This window comes from Petromyzon marinus, chromosome 38, assembly GCF_048934315.1.
Source record: "Petromyzon marinus isolate PM22_M1 ecotype Great Lakes invasive population chromosome 38, UKy_Petmar_22M1.pri1.0, whole genome shotgun sequence".
NCBI classification, from domain to species: domain Eukaryota; kingdom Metazoa; phylum Chordata; class Hyperoartia; order Petromyzontiformes; family Petromyzontidae; genus Petromyzon; species Petromyzon marinus.
This window is the reverse complement of record NC_133704.1, coordinates 592,861-614,312: the sequence shown is the minus strand read 5'-3', so window position 1 is coordinate 614,312 and position 21,452 is coordinate 592,861. Positions and strand designations below refer to the sequence as shown.

Below are 21,452 nucleotides of genomic sequence, written 5' to 3'. Positions count from 1 at the left end.
AACATGAGGTGATGTTTTGGTAACATTAGGTGATGTTGTGGTAACAGGTGATGTTGTGATAACATTACGTGATGTGGTAGTAACATTACGTGATGTGGTAGTAACATTAGGTGAAGTATTAACACGTGATGTGGTAGTAACATTAGGTGATGTGGTGGTAACAGGTGATGTGGTGGTAACATTAGGTGATGTGGTGGTAACATTAGGTGATGTGGTAACATTAGGTGATGTGATGGTAACATTAGGTGATGTGGCGGTAACATTAGGTGATGTGATGGTAACATTAGGTGATGTGGTAGTAACATTAGGAGATGTGATGGTAATATTCGGTGATGCGGTAGTAACATTAGGTGATATGGTGGTAACATTAGGTGATGTTGTGGTAACAGGTGATGTGATGGTAACATTAGATGATGTGGTGGTAACATTAGGTGATGTGGTAGTAACAGGTGATGTGATGGTAACATTAGGTCATGTTGTAACATTAGGTGATGTTGTGGTAACATTAGGTGATGTGGTAGTAACATTAGGTGATGTGGTAGTAACATTAGGTGATGTGATGGTTGCATTAGGTAATGTTGTGGTAACATTAGGTGATGTGTTAAAACAGGTGATGTTGTGATAACATCACGTGATGTGGTAGTAACATTACATGATGTGGTAGTAACATTAGGTGAAGTGGTAGTAACAGGTGATGTTGTAGTAACATTAGGTGATGTGGTGGTAATATTAGGTGATGTGGTGGTAACATTAGGTGATGTGGCGGTAACATTAGGTGATGTGGCGGTAACATTAGGTGATGTGGCGGTAACAGATGATGTGGTAGTAACATTAGTTGATGTGATGGTAACATTAGGTGATGTGGTGGTAACATTAGGTGATGTGATGGTAACATTAGGTGATGCGGTAGTAACATTAGGTGATGTGGTGGTAACATTAGGTGATGTGGTGGTAACAGGTGACGTGATGGTAACATTAGGTAATGTTGTGGTAACATTAGGTGATGTTGTGATAACAGTTGATGTTGTGATAACATTATGTGATGTGGTAGTAACTTAGGTGAAGTGGTAGTAACATTAGGTGATGTGGTGGTAACAGGTGATGTGGTGGTAACATTAGGTGATGTGATGGTAACATTAGGTGATGCGATGGTAACATTAGGTGACGCGGTAGTAACATTAGGTGATGTGGTGGTAACATTAGGTGATGTGGTGGTAACATTAGGTGAAGTAGTAACAGGTGATGTGGTAGCAACATTAGGTGATGTGGTAGTAACATTAGGTGAAGTGGTGGTAACATGAGGTGATGTTTTGGTAACATTAGGTGATGTTGTGGTAACAGGTGATGTTGTGATAACATTACGTGATGTGGTAGTAACATTACGTGATGTGGTAGTAACATTAGTTGAAGTATTAACACGTGATGTGGTAGTAACATTAGGTGATGTGGTGGTAACAGGTGATGTGGTGGTAACATTAGGTGATGTGGTGGTAACATTAGGTGATGTGGTAACATTAGGTGATGTGATGGTAACATTAGGTGATGTGGCGGTAACATTAGGTGATGTGATGGTAACATTAGGTGATGTGGTAGTAACATTAGGTGATGTGATGGTAATATTCGGTGATGCGGTAGTAACATTAGGTGATATGGTGGTAACATTAGGTGATGTTGTGGTAACAGGTGATGTGATGGTAACATTAGATGATGTGGTGGTAACATTAGGTGATGTGGTAGTAACAGGTGATGTGATGGTAACATTAGGTCATGTTGTAACATTAGGTGATGTTGTGGTAACATTAGGTGATGTGGTAGTAACATTAGGTGATGTGGTGGTAACATTAGGTGATGTGATGGTTGCATTAGGTAATGTTGTGGTAACATTAGGTGATGTGGTAACAGGTGATGTTGTGATAACATCACGTGATGTGGTAGTAACATTACATGATGTGGTAGTAACATTAGGTGAAGTGGTAGTAACAGGTGATGTGGTAGTAACATTAGGTGATGTGGTGGTAATATTAGGTGATGTGGTGGTAACATTAGGTGATGTGGCGGTAACATTAGGTGATGTGGCGGTAACATTAGGTGATGTGGCGGTAACAGGTGATGTGGTAGTAACATTAGTTGATGTGATGGTAACATTAGGTGATGTGGTGGTAACATTAGGTGGTGTGATGGTAACATTAGGTGATGCGGTAGTAACATTAGGTGATGTGGTGGTAACAGGTGATGTTGTGATAACATTATGTGATGTGGTAGTAACTTAGGTGAAGTGGTAGTAACATTAGGTGATGTGGTGGTAACATTAGGTGATGTGGCGGTAACATTAGGTGATGTGGCGGTAACATTAGGTGATGTGGCGGTAACAGGTGATGTGGTAGTAACATTAGTTGATGTGATGGTAACATTAGGTGATGTGGTGGTAACATTAGGTGATGTGATGGTAACATTAGGTAATGTTGTGGTAACATTAGGTGATGTTGTGGTAACAGGTGATGTTGTGATAACATTATGTGATGTGGTAGTAACTTAGGTGAAGTGGTAGTAACATTAGGTGATGTGGTGGTAACAGGTGATGTGGTGGTAACATTAGGTGATGTGATGGTAACATTAGGTGATGCGATGGTAACATTAGGTGACGCGGTAGTAACATTAGGTGATGTGGTGGTAACATTAGGTGATGTGGTGGTAACATTAGTTGAAGTAGTAACAGGTGATGTGGTAGCAACATTAGGTGATGTGGTAGTAACATTAGCTGATGGGGTGGTAACATTAGGTGATGTGGCGGTAACATTAGGTGATGTGGCAGTAACATTAGGTGATGTTTTGGTAACCGGTGATGTTGTGGTACCATTAGGTGATGTGGTAGTAACATTAGGTGATGTGGTGGTAACAGGTGATGTGGTAGTAACATTAGTTGATGTGATGGTAACATTAGGTGATGTTTTGGTAACATTAGGTGATGTGATGGTAACATTAGGTGATATGGTGGTAACATTAGGTGATGTCATGGTAATATTAGGTGATGCGGTGGTAAGATTAGGTGATGTGGTGGTAACATGAGGTGATGTGGTGGTAACATTAGGTAATGTTGTAGTAACATTAGGTGATGTTGTGGTAACAGGTGATGTGGTAGTAACATTAGGTGATGTGGTAGTAACATTAGGTGAAGTGGTAGTAACAGGTGATGTGGTAGTAACATTAGGTGATGTTGTAGTAACATTAGGTGATGTGGTGGTAACATTAGGTGATGTTTTGGTAACATTAGGTGATGTGGTGGTAACATTAGGTGATGTGATGGTAACATTAGGTGATGTGGTAACATTAGTTGATGTGATGGTAACATTAGGTGATGTGGTGGTAACATTAGGTGATGTGGTAACATTAGTTGATGTGATGGTAACATTAGGTGATGTTGTGGTAACATTAGTTGATGTGATGGTAACATTAGGTGATGTGATGGTAACATTACGTGATGTGGTGGTAACATTAGGTGATGTGGTAGTAACATTACGTGATGTGGTAGTAACATTAGGTGATGTGGTGGTAATAGGTGATGTGGTGGTAACAGGTGATGTGATGGTAACATTAGGTGATGAGGTAGTAACATTAGGTGTTGTGGTGGTAACAGATCATGTGGTAGTAACATTAGGTGATGTGATGGTAACATTAGTTGATGTTATGGTAACATTAGGTAATGTTGTGGTAACATTAGGTAATGTTGTGGTAACATTAGGTGATGTTGTGGTAACATTAGGTGATGTGGTGGTAACAGGTGATGTGGTAGTAACAGTAGTTGATGTGATGGTAACAATAGTTGATGTGATGGTAACATTAGGTGATGTCATGGTAACATTAGGTGATGTGGTGGTAACATTAGGTGATGTGGTGGTAACATGAGGTGATGTTGTGGTAACAGGTGATGTTGTGATAACATTATGTGATGTGGTAGTAACATTACGTGATGTGGTAGTAACATTAGGTGAAGTGGTAGTAACAGGTGATGTGGTAGTAACATTAGGTGATGTGGTAGTAACATTAGGTGATGTGGTGGTAACAGGTGATGTGGTGGTAACAGGTGATGTGGTGGTAACATTAGGTAATGTTGTGGTAACATTAGGTAATGTAACATTAGGTGATGTTGTGGTAACATTAGGTGATGTGGTAGTAACATTAGGTGATGTGGTAGTAACATTAGGTGATGTGATGGTAACATTAGTTGATGTGATGGTAACATTAGGTGATGTGGCGGTAACATTAGGTGATGTTTTGGTAACACGTGATGTTGTGGTAACATTAGGTGTTGTGGTAGTAACAGGTGATGTGGTGGTAATATTAGGTGATGTGGTAGTAACATTAGGTGATGTGGTGGTAACATTCGGTGATGTGGTGGTAACATTCGGTGATGTGGCGGTAACATTAGGTGATGTGATGGTAACATTAGGTGATGTGGTGGTAACATTTGGTGATGTGATGGTAACATTAGGTGATGCGGTAGTAACACTAGGTGATATGGTGGTAACATTATGTGATGTGGTGGTAACATTAGGTGATGTTTTGGTAAAATTAGGTGATGTTGTGGTAACAGGTGATGTGATGGTAACATTAGATGATGTTGTGGTAACATTAGGTGTTGTTGTAACATAAGGTGATGTTGTGGTAACATTAGGTGATGTGGTAGTAACATTAGGTGATGTGATGGTAGCATTAGGTAATGTTGTGGTAACTTTAGGTGATGTGGTAACAGGTGATGTTGTGATAACATTACGTGATATGGTAGTAACATTACGTGATGTGGTAGTAACATTAGGTGAAGTGGTAGTAACAGGTGATGTGGTTATAACATTAGGTGATGTGGTGGTAATATTAGGTGATGTGGTGGTAACATTAGGTGATGTGGCAGTAACATTAGGTGATGTGACGGTAACAGGTGATGTGGTGGTAACAGGTGATGTGGTGGTAACATTAGGTGATGTTGTGGTAACATTAGGTAATGTAACATTAGGTGATGTTGTGGTAACATTAGGTGATGTGGTAGTAACATTAGGTGATGTGGTAGTAACATTAGGTGATGTGATGGTAACATTAGTTGATGTGATGGTAACATTAGGTGATGTGGCGGTAACATTAGGTGATGTTTTGGTAACACGTGATGTTGTGGTAACATTAGGTGTTGTGGTAGTAACAGGTGATGTGGTGGTAACATTAGGTGATGTGGTAGTAACATTAGGTGATGTGGTGGTAACATTCGGTGATGTGGTGGTAACATTCGGTGATGTGGCGGTAACATTAGGTGATGTGATGGTAACATTAGGTGATGTGGTGGTAACATTAGGTGATGTGATGGTAACATTAGGTGATGCGGTAGTAACACTAGGTGATATGGTGGTAACATTATGTGATGTGGTGGTAACATTAGGTGATGTTTTGGTAAAATTAGGTGATGTTGTGGTAACAGGTGATGTGATGGTAACATTAGATGATGTGGTGGTAACATTAGGTGATGTTGTAACATTAGGTGATGTTGTGGTAACATTAGGTGATGTGGTAGTAACATTAGGTGATGTGATGGTAGCATTAGGTAATGTTGTGGTAACATTAGGTGATGTGGTAACAGGTGATGTTGTGATAACATTACGTGATGTGGTAGTAACATTACGTGATGTGGTAGTAACATTATGTGAAGTGGTAGTAACAGGTGATGTGGTTGTAACATTAGGTGATGTGGTGGTAATATTAGGTGATGTGGTGGTAACATTAGGTGATGTGGCAGTAACATTAGGTGATGTGGCGGTAACAGGTGATGTTGTAGTAACATTAGGTGATGTTGTGGTAACAGGTGATGTGATGGTAACATTAGATGATGTGGTGGTAACATTAGGTGATGTAGTAGTAACAGGTGATGTGATGGTAATATTAGGTAATTTTGTAACATTAGGTGATGTTGTAACATTAGGTGATGTTGTGGTAACATTAGGTGATGTGGTAGTAACATTAGGTGATGTGATGGTAGCATTAGGTAATGTTGTGGTAACATTAGGTGATGTGGTAACAGGTGATGTTGTGATAACATTACGTGATGTGGTAGTAACATTACGTGATGTGGTAGTAACATTAGGTGAAGTGGTAGTAACAGGTGATGTGGTAGTAACATTAGGTGATGTGGTGGTAATATTAGGTGATGTGGTGGTAACATTAGGTGATGTGGCGGTAACATTAGGTATATGTGGCGGTAACATTAGGTGATGTGGCGGTAACAGGTGATGTTGTAGTAACATTAGGTGATGTGGTGGTAACAGGTGATGTGGTAGTAACATTAGTTGATGTGATGGTAACATTAGGTGATGTGGTGGTAACATTAGGTGATGTGATGGTAACATTAGGTGATGAGGTAGTAACATTCGGTGATGCGGTAGTAACATTAGGTGATGTTGTGGTAACAGGTGATGTTGTGATAACATTATGTGATGTGGTAGTAACATTACGTGATGTAGTAGTAACTTAGGTGAAGTGGTAGTAACATTTGATGTGGTAGTAACATTAGGTGATGTGGTGGTAACATTAGGTGATGTGATGGTAACATTAGTTGATGTGATGGTAACATTAGGTGATGTGGTAGTAACATTAGGTTTTGTGGTGATAACAGGTGATGTGGTAGTAACATTAGGTGATGTGGCGGTACCGTTAGGTGATGTGGCGGTAACATTAGGTGATGTTTTGGTAACAGGTGATGTTGTGGTAACAGGTGATGTGATGGTAACATTAGGTGATGTGGTGGTAACATTAGGTGATGTGGTAGTAACAGGTGATGTGATGGTAACATTAGGTAATGTTGTGGTAACATTAGGTGATGTTGTGGTAACAGGTGATGTGGCGGTAACATGAGGTTATGTGGCGGTAACATTAGGTGATGTGGTGGTAACATTAGGTGATGTGGTAGTAACATTAGGTGATCTGGTAGTACCATTAGGTGTTGTGGTGGTAACAGGTGATGTGGCGGTAAAATTAGGTGATGTTTTGGTAACATTAGGTGATGTGGCGGTAACATTAGGTGATGTGGTAGTAACATTAGGTGATGTGGTGGTAACAGGTGATGTGGTAGTAACATTAGTTGATGTGATGGTAACATTAGGTGATGTGGTAGTAACATTAGGTGATGTGGTGGTAACAGGTGATGTGGTAGTAACATTAGGTGATGTGGTGGTAACATTAGGTGATGTTTTGGTAACAGGTGATGTTGTGGTAACAGATGATGTGATGGTAACATTAGGTGATGTGGTGGTAACATTAGGTGATGTGGTAGCAACAGGTGATGTGATGGTAACATTAGGTAATGTTGTGGTAACATTAGGTGATGTTGTGGTAATGGGTGATGTTGTGGTAACATTACGTGATGTGGTAGTAACATTAGGTGATGTGGTTGTAACATTAGGTGATGTAATAGTAACATTAGGTCATTTGGTAAAATTAGGTGATGTGATGGTAAAATTAGGTGATGTGATGGTAACATTAGCTGATGTGGTAGTAACATTAGGTGATGTGATGGTAACATTAGGTGATGTGATGGTAACACGTGATGTTGTGGTAACATTAGGTGTTGTGGTAGTAACAGGTAATGTGGTGGTAACATTCGGTGATGTGGCAGTAACATTAGGTGATGTGGTGGTAACATTAGGTGATGTGATGGTAACATTAGGTGATGTTGTAACAGGTGATGTGATGGTAACATTAGATGATGTGGTGGTAACATTAGGTGATGTGGTAGTAACAGGTAATGTGATGGTAATATTAGGTAATGTTTTAACATTAGGTGATGTTGTGGTAACATTAGGTGATGTGGTAGTAACATTAGGTGATGTGGTAGTAACATTAGGTGATGTGATGGTAGCTTTAGGTAATGTTGTGGTAATATTAGGTGATGTGGTAACAGGTGATGTTGTTATAACATTACGTGATGTGGTAGTAACATTAGGTGATGTTGTGGTAACAGGTGATGTGGCGGTAACATTAGGTTATGTGGCGGTAACATTAGGTGATGTGGCGGTAACATTAGGTGATGTTTTGGTAACATTAGGTGATGTTGTGGTAACATTAGGTGATGTGGTAGTAACATTAGGTGGTGTGGTGGTAACAGGTGATGTGGTAGTAACATTAGTTGATGTGATGGTAACATTAGGTGATGTAATGGTAACATTAGGTGATGTGGTGGTAACCTTAGGTGATGTGGTAGTAACATTAGATGATGTGGTGGTAACATTAGGTGATGTTTTGGTAACAGGTGATGTTGTGGTAACAGATGATGTGATGGTAACATTAGGTGATGTGGTGGTAACATTAGGTGATGTGGTAGTAACAGGTGATGTGATGGTAGCATTAGGTAATGTTGTGGTAACATTAGGTGATGTTGTGGTAACAGGTGATGTTGTGGTAACATTATGTGATGTGGTAGTAACATTAGGTGATGTGGTAGTAACATTAGGTGATGTGATAGTAACATTAGGTCATGTGGTAAAATTAGGTGATGTGATTGTAACATTAGGTGATTTGATGGTAACATTAGGTGATGTGGTGGTAACATTAGGTTATGTGCTAGTAACATTAGGTGATGTGGTAGTAACATTAGGTGATGTGGTAGTAACATTAGGTGATGTGATGGTAACATTAGGTGATGTGATGGTAACATTAGGTGCTGTGGTGGTAACATTAGGTGATGTGGTGGTAACATTAGGTGATGTGGTGGTAACATTAGGTGATGTGATGGTAACATTAGGTGATGTGGTGGTAACATTAGGTGATGTGATGGTAACAGGTCATGCGATGTTGATATACGGCGATATGGGACAGTCCATCGGGGACCGGGGAGAAATGGTGTGATACTGATGAGACGATAAGAGGTGGAGCGAGGAAGAGGGTATAAAAGAGGACTGCATAATCTAGTTGTGAGATAAGGGGACGTCCATAAAGGACGTCACTCACCTAGGGGGAGGGGCGGGGTCAGACATTTGTGACGATGTGTGATGAGGGGGGGGGGGTCAAAAATCGTCCAAAATTGCGTGACGTCATTTATGAACGGCCCCTAAGACTACATTGCTATCTCTGCCTTACGGATTTCTGGCTTTTATTTTGGTGATTTCGAAAAGTTTTTTTTTGTTTTGGCCATTTTTTGTTTATTGTAGTACGGAGTTGACTGATGGCCTTAATCTTAGTTGTCTTGTGGTTGTTGTTGTTATTTTGACTTGCATCCCACTGGGATTTTTGCGCACAGCGTTGATGTACGGTGCTATTTCAGGAATATTTTGATATTTTTTTCCTGTATTTTCTGTTTGCACAGTCACATAATCACTTTAAGACGTTTTCTTGTTCATGTTTTTTGTTTGTTGCGGTTGCACCCGATTCAAGAGCCGAATGGCTCACAGGGCTATACCAAATAAATGAACTATGAACTATCGGTCATCTACAGCGCTTAAAAAAATGCCCAAAAATGCAAGATTCACATGCGCTAAATGTGACTGTCCAACTCGTGATTGATAATGGCTCAAGTTAAAATCCCAGGAATGCGGTCTGATGTATATTCAGTCAGTGGTAGTTATATATGTGATGTTTATGCCTGGTGTGGGATGTTTGCGATGTGTCTGTGTGGTGGTGTATCTGTGTTGTGGTGTACGTGTAAGGTGTGGTTAATCTGCTATGGTGTAATGCGGTTTGTGTGCTTTTACTCTGGTGTGTAACGATGGCGTAACGTATCCGAACTGTTTCGTATCTGTAAGATGCATCGAATGTTGTGGTGTATGGGGTGGAGTGTGTTTAGTGCAAGGGCCGGCAACCAAAATAACAAGAGACATTTTTTTCGAATTTGGTAAAAAATAAAAAACACCCAACATTTCAAGAGGCGGTACTTAAACAAATAACATCACGAAGCAGTTCTTAAAGAGCCGCGTGCGGCTCCGGATCCGCAAGTTCACGGCCCCTGGCTTATTGTTGTTTCGTGTAGCGGCGGGGTTCGCGCTACGCTGTGCTACAAACCCGGCCACCCGAGTTCCCGCTCACGACCAATGATAACGGCGAATATTTCAACCAGTCCTGGACCTCCTCGCGGTCGACTCAGCCTTGAATTAGTACCTGGAGCGGTGTGTGAACATCAGCGCTGGGGAGACAAAGGCGTCCGGACGTGTTGTTGGTCACCGACCCCCCTCGTGTGCCGTGCCGGCCTTCATAAGTGCACTTACCCCAAGTGTCTGTCAACGGCTATACGGGGGATTTGTCTTTATCCTTATTCTTGGTTCTTTCGGTAAAAAAAACACAATAAAATTCTCACGATGTTTCGATTGCAACACAAGCAATCATCATCATGTGTGAAAACCACAGCAAGATTTTTTTTTAAAAAGTGGCGGTGATGATGATTACTTGTGTTGCAATCGAAACGTCGTGAGAATGTTATTATTGATTTTTTATTATTTCCCTTCTATGTGCTTTACCGAAAGAACCAAGAATATGAATCCCTGCAGTCACGAAAGCTTTAAGTCTTTATCCTTGTTGTGAAATATCGATTCTGTGTGAGATACCGCGCCTTGGAATGCACGATCGCTATCATCGTTTTCAGCAGCATCGCTGTGGTCATCATAATCATCAGCATCGTTATGACAATCTTGAACAACATCAGCAGCAGCAACATCGTTGCAGTCATAATAATCATCAGAATCAGATATGGATCTCGGGAATCTGTTCAGATAGGAACCTTGTCGTGATTAGTCCAATCGCCAACAAAATCATCAACGCGAAGCTCTTCCTCGTCAGGTCCCGCAAGCTAAGCAAGAGTTTGTGCCTGGATAGTGTATGGATGGGGCGACCACTGTATGAATGAATCCGGTGTCATCAGACGTCATGGTCGGCAGAGGCAGTGCGCTGTTTCGTACCTCTGTGCTGCGCCGCCGTCAATCCGTCGCCTTCACCAACACGCACGCACCAGCGTGGTGAAGTATGGTCAAATCACCCCACGACCGACACGACGTGAGGCAGCCTTCACCCAATATCAGATTGGCAAATTAATTAAAATAATCACAGTTGAATACATAGCGCCGCAATCGTGCCTAATTGTGCCGTAGACACTGAATAAATATGAATTTTACCTTGGGAAGCTTCGCTGATACGTTTTTCCAGGATGGTGCTGCAGCCAGAGTCGAACCATACAATTATTAAATTACCGGTTTAACCGGTTATGTAGAGTACGTGAAAAAAACACCCCGCGCCTTCCAGATTTTGGAGTGACCCGTTTAATTGGTCACGATCCGTCCTCGCCCACGGCGCGAGAGGACAGCTCGAGGGCTCATTTTGCCGTGGTCCGTCAGTGACAACTTTTACGCGGAGCTTGATACTGGTGAGAAACACCGAGACAGTCAATGAGACACCGCACTCATACACTCACTGAGACACTTCACTCACTGAGACAGAAACATTTCACTCACAGAGACATTTCACTCACTAAGACACTCACTTCACTCAGTCACTGATACATTTCACTCACAGACACCGAGACACTTCACTCACTAAGACACTCACTGAGATACTTCACTCACTGAGGCATTCGCTGAGACTCAGAGAGAGACGCAGGTATCGACAGAGGAAAATTTTAGCAGTAAACATTTTCCTTTCGAATGTCACAGTAAAATGTAATTCAAGGGGTTAACCGAAGCGTTAACTTGAGCATAATTAGATTTGAAGTTTTCGTGACTGCAGGGATCCATACTCTTTGGTTCTTTCGGTAAAGTCACGTAGATATAAAATATAAATTAAATAAAAAATAAATTAAATCACAGAGGTTTTATACCTACGTGACTTTACAGAAAGGACCAGAGTATTGAGCATAATTATAATGTTGATAAATGCTGTTCAGTACTCTTTGGTTCTTTCGGTAAAGTCACTTAGGTATAAAATACTGTTGCTCAGTGTTTATTGCTTCGTTTTGTTAGCTTTGGGGCACCGTGGTGGCGAGATGTTAACTACCTCGCCTGGTATACAGGAGGACGTGGGTTCGATCCCGACGCCTGCTGCTGTAGTTTAGTGGGCTTTACCAAGTACTGTAAATAAAATATTTTAATTTCAAGTGAATGCAACATTTTACGTACAGCATACCCTTGCGGTAAATGTATAGCGGCACTGGTATATATAGGAAATGTGGCTGTCAACCGCCAAAAGCAAACTGTACCTCAATAAATTTGGCGCAAAATCGCGATAGCTAAACCTCGCAAGAGGAAATGGTTTGTTAATAATTTACGCTTGTATTAATACAAACACCATGAGCAATTAAGTAATACAATAAAGACTGTATTAGGGGGGAATATTTCACCTTCACATCTTTGCTAATGAGATGTAGGTTGCTGGATTATTTAGGTTTGCAAAGCCTACAGGCCAATGGACTCAATTCTTTAACGATTGTAGTGACCCAAAAGGGGCCACACAGGAGGGTGAGGAGGAGACAATTTTTGCTTTTGGAAACGGGTGGGAGTTGTCAGGGCAAGGGGAGCGTGGTTATGATGTGCCGGTGACACAAGGTGATGTGCCGGTGACATACGGCGATAGGGGACCGACCATGGGGGTGTAAAAATCCACTCGCTCGTGAATATTAATGACAGGGGGGGCATGTGGAGTGACGTCACGCGTGTTACACACAAACAGACTTTCTTGGTTCATAGTGGTAATGGTGTAATGTATCTGGTCTGTAGTTTTACTGTGGTGTGTAATGCTGGCGTAATGTATCCGAACTGCTGTTTCGTATCTGTATGGTGTATCGAATGTTGTGTGTGATGTGAATTCTGTTTAGTGCAGGGGTCGGCAACCAAAAAAAACGAGGAGCCATTGTTTTCGAATTAGTAAAAAAACCTCAATTTCAAGATCTGAAATTCATGTGAATATGAGACAGTCCTTCATAAATAACGTCATGAAGCAGTCCTTAAAGAGCTGCATGCGGTTCGGATTTGCCGGTTTCCGACCCCTGGTTTAGTGTTGTGTAGTGTAGCGGTTAACGCTACGCTTCGCTACAAACCCGGCTACACGAGTTCGATTTCTGCTCACGGCCAACACCAGTGACGATCATCTGAACTGATCATCGGTCTCCCCTAGGTCGACTCAGCTTCACATGAACACCTGGTGCGGTGTTTAAACGTTGCCATAAGGGAGACAAAGGCGGCCAGGGGTGGTTCTGGCCACCCACCCCATCGTGTGCCGTATCGGCCTTCGTAAGCGCTCACTGACAGTACTTGTCCCAACAACCTGTTAACCTGGCTGTACGTTTAGTGTGGTCAATACGTGTGCTATATCTTTACTCCCTCATGTCCCCTCTCTCTGTGTCCACTCAGCCAAGAGAAGACGATGGAGACTGAGAGCTCACGACCCTCGCAGGTAACCCCTACCCTCACCACCCTGGACTCTAGACACATATAGTCTGGGAGCGGCAGGTTGGTGTAGATTAACGTCTGTGTCCCACAGAAAGAAGCGCCTGGATTCGATTTCAGACTCGGGCAATTTTTCTGTGTGGAGCTTTACGTTATCCTCCAGTTCTACATAGGTTTTCTCTGGCTCCTCCGGTTTTTTTCCATCAGTAAAAAAAAAGTACTTTTGAACTAGTTTTGGCTAAACATCCCAATGCTGAAGATTTACAATCGGATACACATTGCAACATCGGTCACTTCTGCAAGAATCGCGACTCGGTGAGAGTTTCTTGGGTAAACAACCATAATGGTAAAGTATGCAAATCTCCAATAATTGAAGCTCATAGGTTACAGGTAGATTAACACACGGTGAATTTTGTTTTCTTTTTAAAATTATACTTTCCTTAATTATCATTGTTGATGCCTCCGGCTTGCAAGTGACTATACATTCATTGTATGCATGTCTTTTGGGGGAGCAGTGGCATGTTAATTCACGCACTATGCTACAAACCCAGTAACCGGAGTTAGATTCTCTTCATAATTGCTCACTATCAGCACTTGTCCCAACAGTCTATGCAGGTAATACAGGGGATGTTTGTTTTGTTACGTTTGAGTTTTTGTGTATCTTTGAGTATGTGCGTGAGAAGAGTGTGGGTGAGAGACGAGAATTCAACAAACCTAAAAAAAAATTACGTGATGCACAACCAGTCGGCCAACAATTTCAGAGGAGTGCTAAATTTCGTGTTCATCCTCTGGGGTGAAAACACCAGCATAGACAGAGTGAACAAATACGAGGTACAAGGTAGCAGAAATACATATACAGGGACACCAAGAGGCAAGAAGAGGAAAGACGGACAGAGAAGCAAGAAAAGGGCTGGAGGGATGAACAGACAGGCTTAAATAAGCAGCAGAGGTGGGGGGAGGGGGAGAAGCCGAAGAAAGCAAGGGGCGCAAGAGCGCGGGCGGAAACAGACGGAAGTATAGAGACAAACACAAAACCACGGTAAACAGAAAACAAAAAACGAAGCACATTAAACAAAAAACAAGAGATAAACTCACTCTCTCACATGCATATGAAGACATTCTCACGGAAAATAACACACTCAAACAATTCCAACAACAGCCACCATTCGCTACTTTGTGGTTGTGACATCCCCATGGCGCTTGTGCCAGGTCAGGTGCACTCTGAGGCTACGTGAAGTGTCAAAGGCTCACTGACAGGAGGTCATGGGACAGACCCTGCTGACATAGATTGACTGAGATGCCTGGCAGATGCACCAGCTGTGCCCCAAACTGTGCCAACCTGCTGCATTATAGCCACCTGGTGCTCCGCTCGTTATTGTTAGCGTCGTTCCTCTGCCCTCCATTGTTGTTGGAGGACGATTGCCTCCAACCACCAAGTGGCGTCATTCACAAACCTCCATAGAGGCTAATCTGGACACCACTGGTAGCAGTCTTTAGCAAGTTCACTCACCTCCATATTCTTCTCTACTATCGCATCAGTCCATCTCTTTTCCGGCCCATGCTCATTTAGCTCTCTTTAGCCTGTCAAATAGAAGCTCCTTGGACATGGCTGGGCATGCGGGCTACATGACCCAACACAGTTGTGCCTGCCAGAGGAGCTCACTGTTGGGGCTGTGTCCAGATCTTTCAAGGATCTGTGAGTTCCTCATACAATGCACTCGGGTTAATCCCAGGATGGATCGTAGGTAGGCCAGCCTGAATGTTAATAACTGGCACAGATGTTCCACTAGAGGGGTCCACGTTTCACAAGCATAAAGGAAGGGAATGCCTGTGGCTCAGAAGACCTGAAGCTTCTTGTGGAGCGACAAACCAGGTAGCTTCCACACAGCGTTACACAGCCGATGAAAAGATAATGCTGCCTGACTGATTTGAAGTTAGACCTCTGGTGTCAAACTGGTGCTGGTCATAAATATGTATGTTGAACTTCTATCGCAACGTACGTAACCAACGATGCCCAGGTATGAAAAACTCCCCACTGTCTCCATAGCTGCCCCATCGCCAATGGGGGTAAGGCCCCATCTCTTAGTGGCAAGCTCCAGGTTCAGCAGCAGTGCCTCCGACTCATCTGAGTGAGCAATCACCAGATCATCAGCATACATAACATGGTTGACCAATAGGAAACAATCCCTCGACTGCACCGGGCATCGATCAGCCTCCCCTTATATCTGTACCAGATGGAAATTCCTCTGATACTGTCATGGAAAGCTTCTCAAACTACATGGTCAAAGATGATGTTAAGTAATGTGGGAGCCAGAGGACATTGCTATTGCACCCCAAGGTAAACAGCGAATGGCTATGACTCCCGGCCACGTAGCCTTATCAGGGCATGGTCACCATCATGAAGGCCCTTCATGATTCTGAGCACGAAGAACAACCCAAAGCTGTAGCCTATGTATGGTATGAAATGCCTTGACGAGGTAAATTAAGCAGAGATGTAGGTCCTGTTGGAATTCTCTACAATTCTGCTGTAGCAGACAGGCACAGAATAAGGCATCTGTGTAAGGCTGCCCTGGTCTGAAACCACATTGGGTTCCCCCTCCTGTCGACCTCCACGGTCCATATAACGTGACATAACAAGATGTTATCTACCTCGCCTGGTATATAGGTGATCGTGGGTTCGATGCCGACCCTGGCACCTGATGTCGGCAGCACTGTGTAAGCTGGCAGCAGCAGCCATATGCTCGATCCCTACTTTCCCTCTGCCATCCCTTGCCTCTTGTACTTCTCTCTCCTCTCTTCCCCTTCTTCTTCCTGTCCTCCACCACTATTATTTATTTTATTTATTATTTTGGCGACACCTTTGTTTTTTTGGAGGCGCCGCTCCTCGACCACATCTCCTGCCTGCTCCCGGCAACCTCTAGGCAGCCTGGCTGCCAGCGGTTCCTCCCTGGGCCGCACCGTCGCCCGCACCGCATGGCTTCCTCGCGGCCCCTTACGTTCGGTGCTGCTCCCCTGCCGCGTCTCTTGCCTGCCCCAGGGCCCACCGGGTGTCCTCTTGGTGGCCTGGCTGCCGGTGGTTCCCTACCTGGCCACGTTGGTGCCGTGCAACGTCTGCGTCATCTCACGAGACCGGTGGGCCACTCCATCACCCATGTCTGGCGGCTCCTTTTCGGGGCTATGTGGCTGCCGAAGCATCGGCAGCCCCAGGACATTGGGGCTTTGCGCGGTTCCAAGGATGGGAGGTCGAGCTCCTGCTGTGGGAGTCTTCACCCTATTAGCATGCCGGGCACGGAGGGAAACTTCGCGTCTGTGGCAAGCGAGCCGGGCCGAGGCTGCGGGTTCTTCCTCATCGCGGGCCCAGCTGGGACACCGCTGCTGCACTACATGGATGTTGTGGACGTCGTCAGCGGTGCGGGAAACTCCATTGCCATGGCTCTCTTCTCCCTCCTGGCTCCAGCCCCTCGCCGCTTCCCTTTGTCTTCCCAATGCAATGTTGGCTGATTACCTTTCAGCCCCCCCATTTTTCTTTCGCCCCCCAACTACCACCAGGCTGATCCCAACCCCTTATCAATCCATCTTGCTTTACTGCATTAAAACTACACCATGTACAATAAGCTCATTCTTCATCTCAAATTATTATCACGCTCTGTACAATTTTATAATTCCTGTAAAGCGCATTGGTAAAGGCGCTATATAAATCTTATTATGATTAAGATTTTTCTTTGGATCCTCCGGTGTTTCGCTCCACATTTATAAACATGCGTTTATTTGGCTGCTGTAAATTTCCACATGATAAGCCACTTAGTTGAGCTATCATTTGTGATAGCCAGGTCGGTTCTGAAAAACAGCTGATTGCTCAGTGGGCCTTACCTGGTAAAATAAAAATAGTTTAGTTTTAGTTTCATGAGAGGACCAAGCCATATCCATTATAGTGCCAATAATGATGTAAACCAAATTCCAACCATTCTCAATCCACAAATATAGATGAATGCCTCCTCACCCTATATTGGTCAATTATATATTTTTTACCATACTTCACAACGCTGGTGAGTGCAGGTTGAAGGCAGGGGGTGGGGGAGGGGTGAAACCAGTTCTGATATCACTTGCCACAGTCTATGATGCAAGGCACGTTGCATGCACCTGATGGTAAACATGGAAGCTGCACGGTGGGTCATGGACCATTCAAACATTCCCATTCCACGTTTATATCCATCAGGTTTGAGGATGATGAGGGTCTTCATGTGGCCTGACAGACCAATTGCAGGAGAGACAGCGCTTGCCGCTTTGGATGCAGATCCATTTGCCTCGTTAGACTGATTATATTTCTGGTGCTCCATCCCCAATTGTGCAAAGTGATTCTGTGCAAATTATTGCATGCCCACTTTCGTGATGTGGTGTCGTATGCTCCTGTCAGTTTCCAGCTGTTTGAAGTTCGAGTCGGAGATGTTTGCTTTGTTCAGATCCTATTTCAGGATGCCTTTAAAGCTTTTCATCTGCCCTCTTTACTTGAATCTTAGCTCAGGATAGTGTAGAGTTTGTTCGGGTATGCAGCTTTCAGACATGCAAATGGTTGTACCCCATTGGCTAGCTGTCAAGCTACAATGGCTGGCACGTTCAAACGCAACGACTCAAGCGATTGGCTGCGCTCATCGGAATGGTAGGTCGTGAGCAGGAGGCAGGGGGGTGCGGACCGCACCGGGTGACACGATCAGAGGGAGTGACACCAAAATGACTGTCTATAACATTTTTGTGCAGTGTTTCAGCAGAAATGTATTTTTAATCAAAATATCCTTGCAGTTATAACAACAACAACAAATTTCGTAAGCCCAGCTTACATGTACAAGGCTAAAACTCCATGCTAATTAACTTTTTTAACCTTCTAATGCGCTCCGGTCAGAGATGTCATTGTTACTCAGTTACAATGACGCTTCGAATCACGTGGTTTCGTCTGCACGCGCTACAAGCGCGCACTGTTGTTTTCGTTGCTGCTGATGTTTTTATAGTCGCTGATTTTGTCAAATTTTCTGGTGTTTTAGCTACAATATTGTGGTAATTAGTATTTCTGAACCTATATCAATAACTTTTTTGAGAATGAAGTAGTAATTGAAATAAAAGGAGAAAAATTAAAAAAAGTCTTCCGCTCAGTTACTAATAATGTTGTAACTAGTAATGTCGTAATTCAATGTAGAAAGATTTTACAAAACAATTATGTTGTTACTATTCATATAATCTAAGAAATATTACATTTAAGCAATTTACAACTATATCACATGCTATTCTATTATTCAAATTGATAATAAACTTACATGTAGAACAATTATTGATTATATAACGCTTTGATAACTAAATAGAGAAATTGACAATTTAAAACATGAAGTGGGGGGAAATGCTATGTTTCTTGATACATGTTTAGAAATAACTTAAATCTTACATTCAGTTTTTTTAATTTTAGTCTTATTAAAATTTTCTTTAAAAACATCACTGTCTTGCAAATATATCTGATTTAATGTAGTTCTTAAATATTCTGACGTCTTTTTAACTTCGAATTATATTGTTCGAATTTTATTGTTTTCTTACCGAATTTTCACTTTAACCACTTAAAACTAAATTTCGATTTAAAGCTTTCGTGACTAAAGGGATTCATCTTCTTGGTTCTTTCGGTAAAGTCACGTAGAATGGAAATAAAATAATAAAATAAAACATAATAAAATAAAATGTTATTAATAATAAAATAAAATAATAAAATAAAATTTTATTTTATTATGTTTTTTATTATTATTTTATTTCCATTCCACGTGACTTTACCGAAAGAACCAAGAAGACACAAAAAACTATATAAATACATTTAGGCTGTGTGTATGATATTGTAATTTAAAGATGTAATTTTTATTTTGCTAGTTGTTATTACTTATGTCATTACTAGTGCCATTACGTTCTGTGATATACGGGAATTACGATTTACGAGTAATATTAGTACAAAAAACATTACTAAGGATTCTGTATGGTCTGGTACGGGAGGAGGTCCATGGGGGGTGACACAATGAGTTACCGCACTAGGTGATACTAACCCTAGTGACACCACTGGTGGGAGTTGCGGGTTGGTGGAACAGTTGAATACGCTAAAAGCCCAGAAAATTTAAGGGAATAATTAGGGTCAATTAAAACCCCATTGTTTAATTATACTTGAGTTGGCTGAAGGGCATGAAGCGGTTGAGAAGAGAGAACAATATGTGGCACATTAGGAATGGACCACTCTTAATGATTTCCTCATGCAGCTAGGGAGTAAAGGGTGGTTTTGTGAAAGTCCTTACGTGCTGTGCAGTACATCAATGCACCTGTGTACACCAGCATGCGACAACTGAGTTGGGCCTGTGGGTGGCTGGCAGGGTTATTGAACACATTCCTGCAGAGGGAGCTGGTAGGAATTTTGGGATGCTCAATCAATAGCCAGGGTCAACGGCGGCGTGGTCTATTCCGCAAATATGCCCGACTGTCAGGGCAGGCACAAGCCGGCGTGAGTAGGTTAAACGTTGAGTTTTATAAGGGCACCACAGGGTGACCAGCCCCTCCCCACCCAGCCCCACCCTCCCCACCCCCCACCCAGCCCCACCCTCCCCACCCAGCCCCTCCCCACCCAGCCCCTCCCCACCCTCCCCACCCAGCCCCTCCCCACCCTCCCCTCTCCACCCAGCCCCTCCCTCCCCACCCAGCCCCTCCTCACCTTCCCCTCTCCACCCAGCCCCACCCCTCCCATTTTTGGATGCACGACGGACGGACACATTAATCCCGTGGGCTGGTGTAACCAGGAGGTTCCTACCAGTATTAACTGAACTTGTAAACTAGTCACGTGGTTAATGGCAACTCGGTTGAGGATTGCTGTGTGTGACACACGTGCTGTTACATTCTACAGGTAAAGGACCCAAAGGTTATTTTTTGATCGTTATATAAATATTCTAGACTTATTCTAGACTTCAAGCTTGGCTTTGAATTGTTAGTTTGTGATATATTCAATAAGAGGGGTTTTAGCACTGTGCACTCTAAAGGATGACGTACTGTAGTTAATACTTGTGTTGAGGCGTAAATGATGACTTGGAGGCAGATCTCCGTGTAGGGGGCTTGCGCCAGTTGTTTTTATTAAAGACCTCTCTTCGCACACGACTCCGTGTACTGCACACTCACTGCCTACACTCCACACCCCAGAGGAAAGGTACTGGGGATTCCCTAGCACACCCGCAGGCTACCCTAGCCTGGTGCCAATTTCCCCCTACCCCGGGGTCCCATCGCTCCACCGGGGGAAGGGTATTGTGGAGGTCCCTAGCACACCCACAGGCTACCCTAGCCTGGTGCCAATTTCCCCCTACCCTGGGTCCCGACTTTCACTCTTCATGTTCCCGGACCCTCCAGACGACCCTGAACCCGTGACGGGTTCCAGCTTAAATCTCCCAGGGGGTCATGACATCACCGTCTGGCCCCCTGTGCATGACGTCACCATCTGTGACATCATTGTACCAAAGGGCGAGCGTGACATGACGTCACTAACTCCTACTCTACACTTGTAATTATCTAACCCTAATACTGTTTATTCTATAACTATGCCCATTCACCCGGAGTCTGACTACTTGCAATGCTATTGAGAATATAGAATATGTATAGTAGTAAGTTGTACAATGGTGACAAGTACAGTATGTATACTGTACACATACAGTACAGATAATGGGTGTAAGCTACCGATATAAGTGGATGGTATAGATAGACGTACAGCTTAGGATTAAAGTAATATTCGAATAGTGAAGTGCAAAGGTTATTGTCAAAGACAAAGATGGTTTATCAGTAGAGGAATTGGGTTTAAGAGAAACTGTTATTGATTAACCGGACTGGTACACCAGTCACGTGGTTAATGGCGACTCATTTGAGGATTGCTGTGTGTGACACATGTGCTGTTGCATTTTACAGATTGACCATAAGCACATTCCTGCGGAGGAAGCTGGTAGGAACGTTGGGTTGCTCAGTCAATGGTCAGGGTCAACGGCGGCGTGATGTATTCCGCAAATATGCCCGACT

General features: G+C 43.1%; 1 protein-coding gene across 1 annotated transcript in view; it reads left to right on the top strand.

The window, feature by feature from the left end:
- LOC116950298 (nitric oxide synthase 1-like) overlaps positions 1 to 21,452 on the top strand; it is a 187,169-nt gene that overhangs the window by 53,359 nt on the left and 112,358 nt on the right. The window contains exon 2 of the mRNA XM_076072480.1: positions 13,356 to 13,398. Coding sequence (XP_075928595.1) covers positions 13,356 to 13,398 — 43 coding nt within the window. The remainder of the gene's footprint in view (positions 1 to 13,355; positions 13,399 to 21,452) is intronic.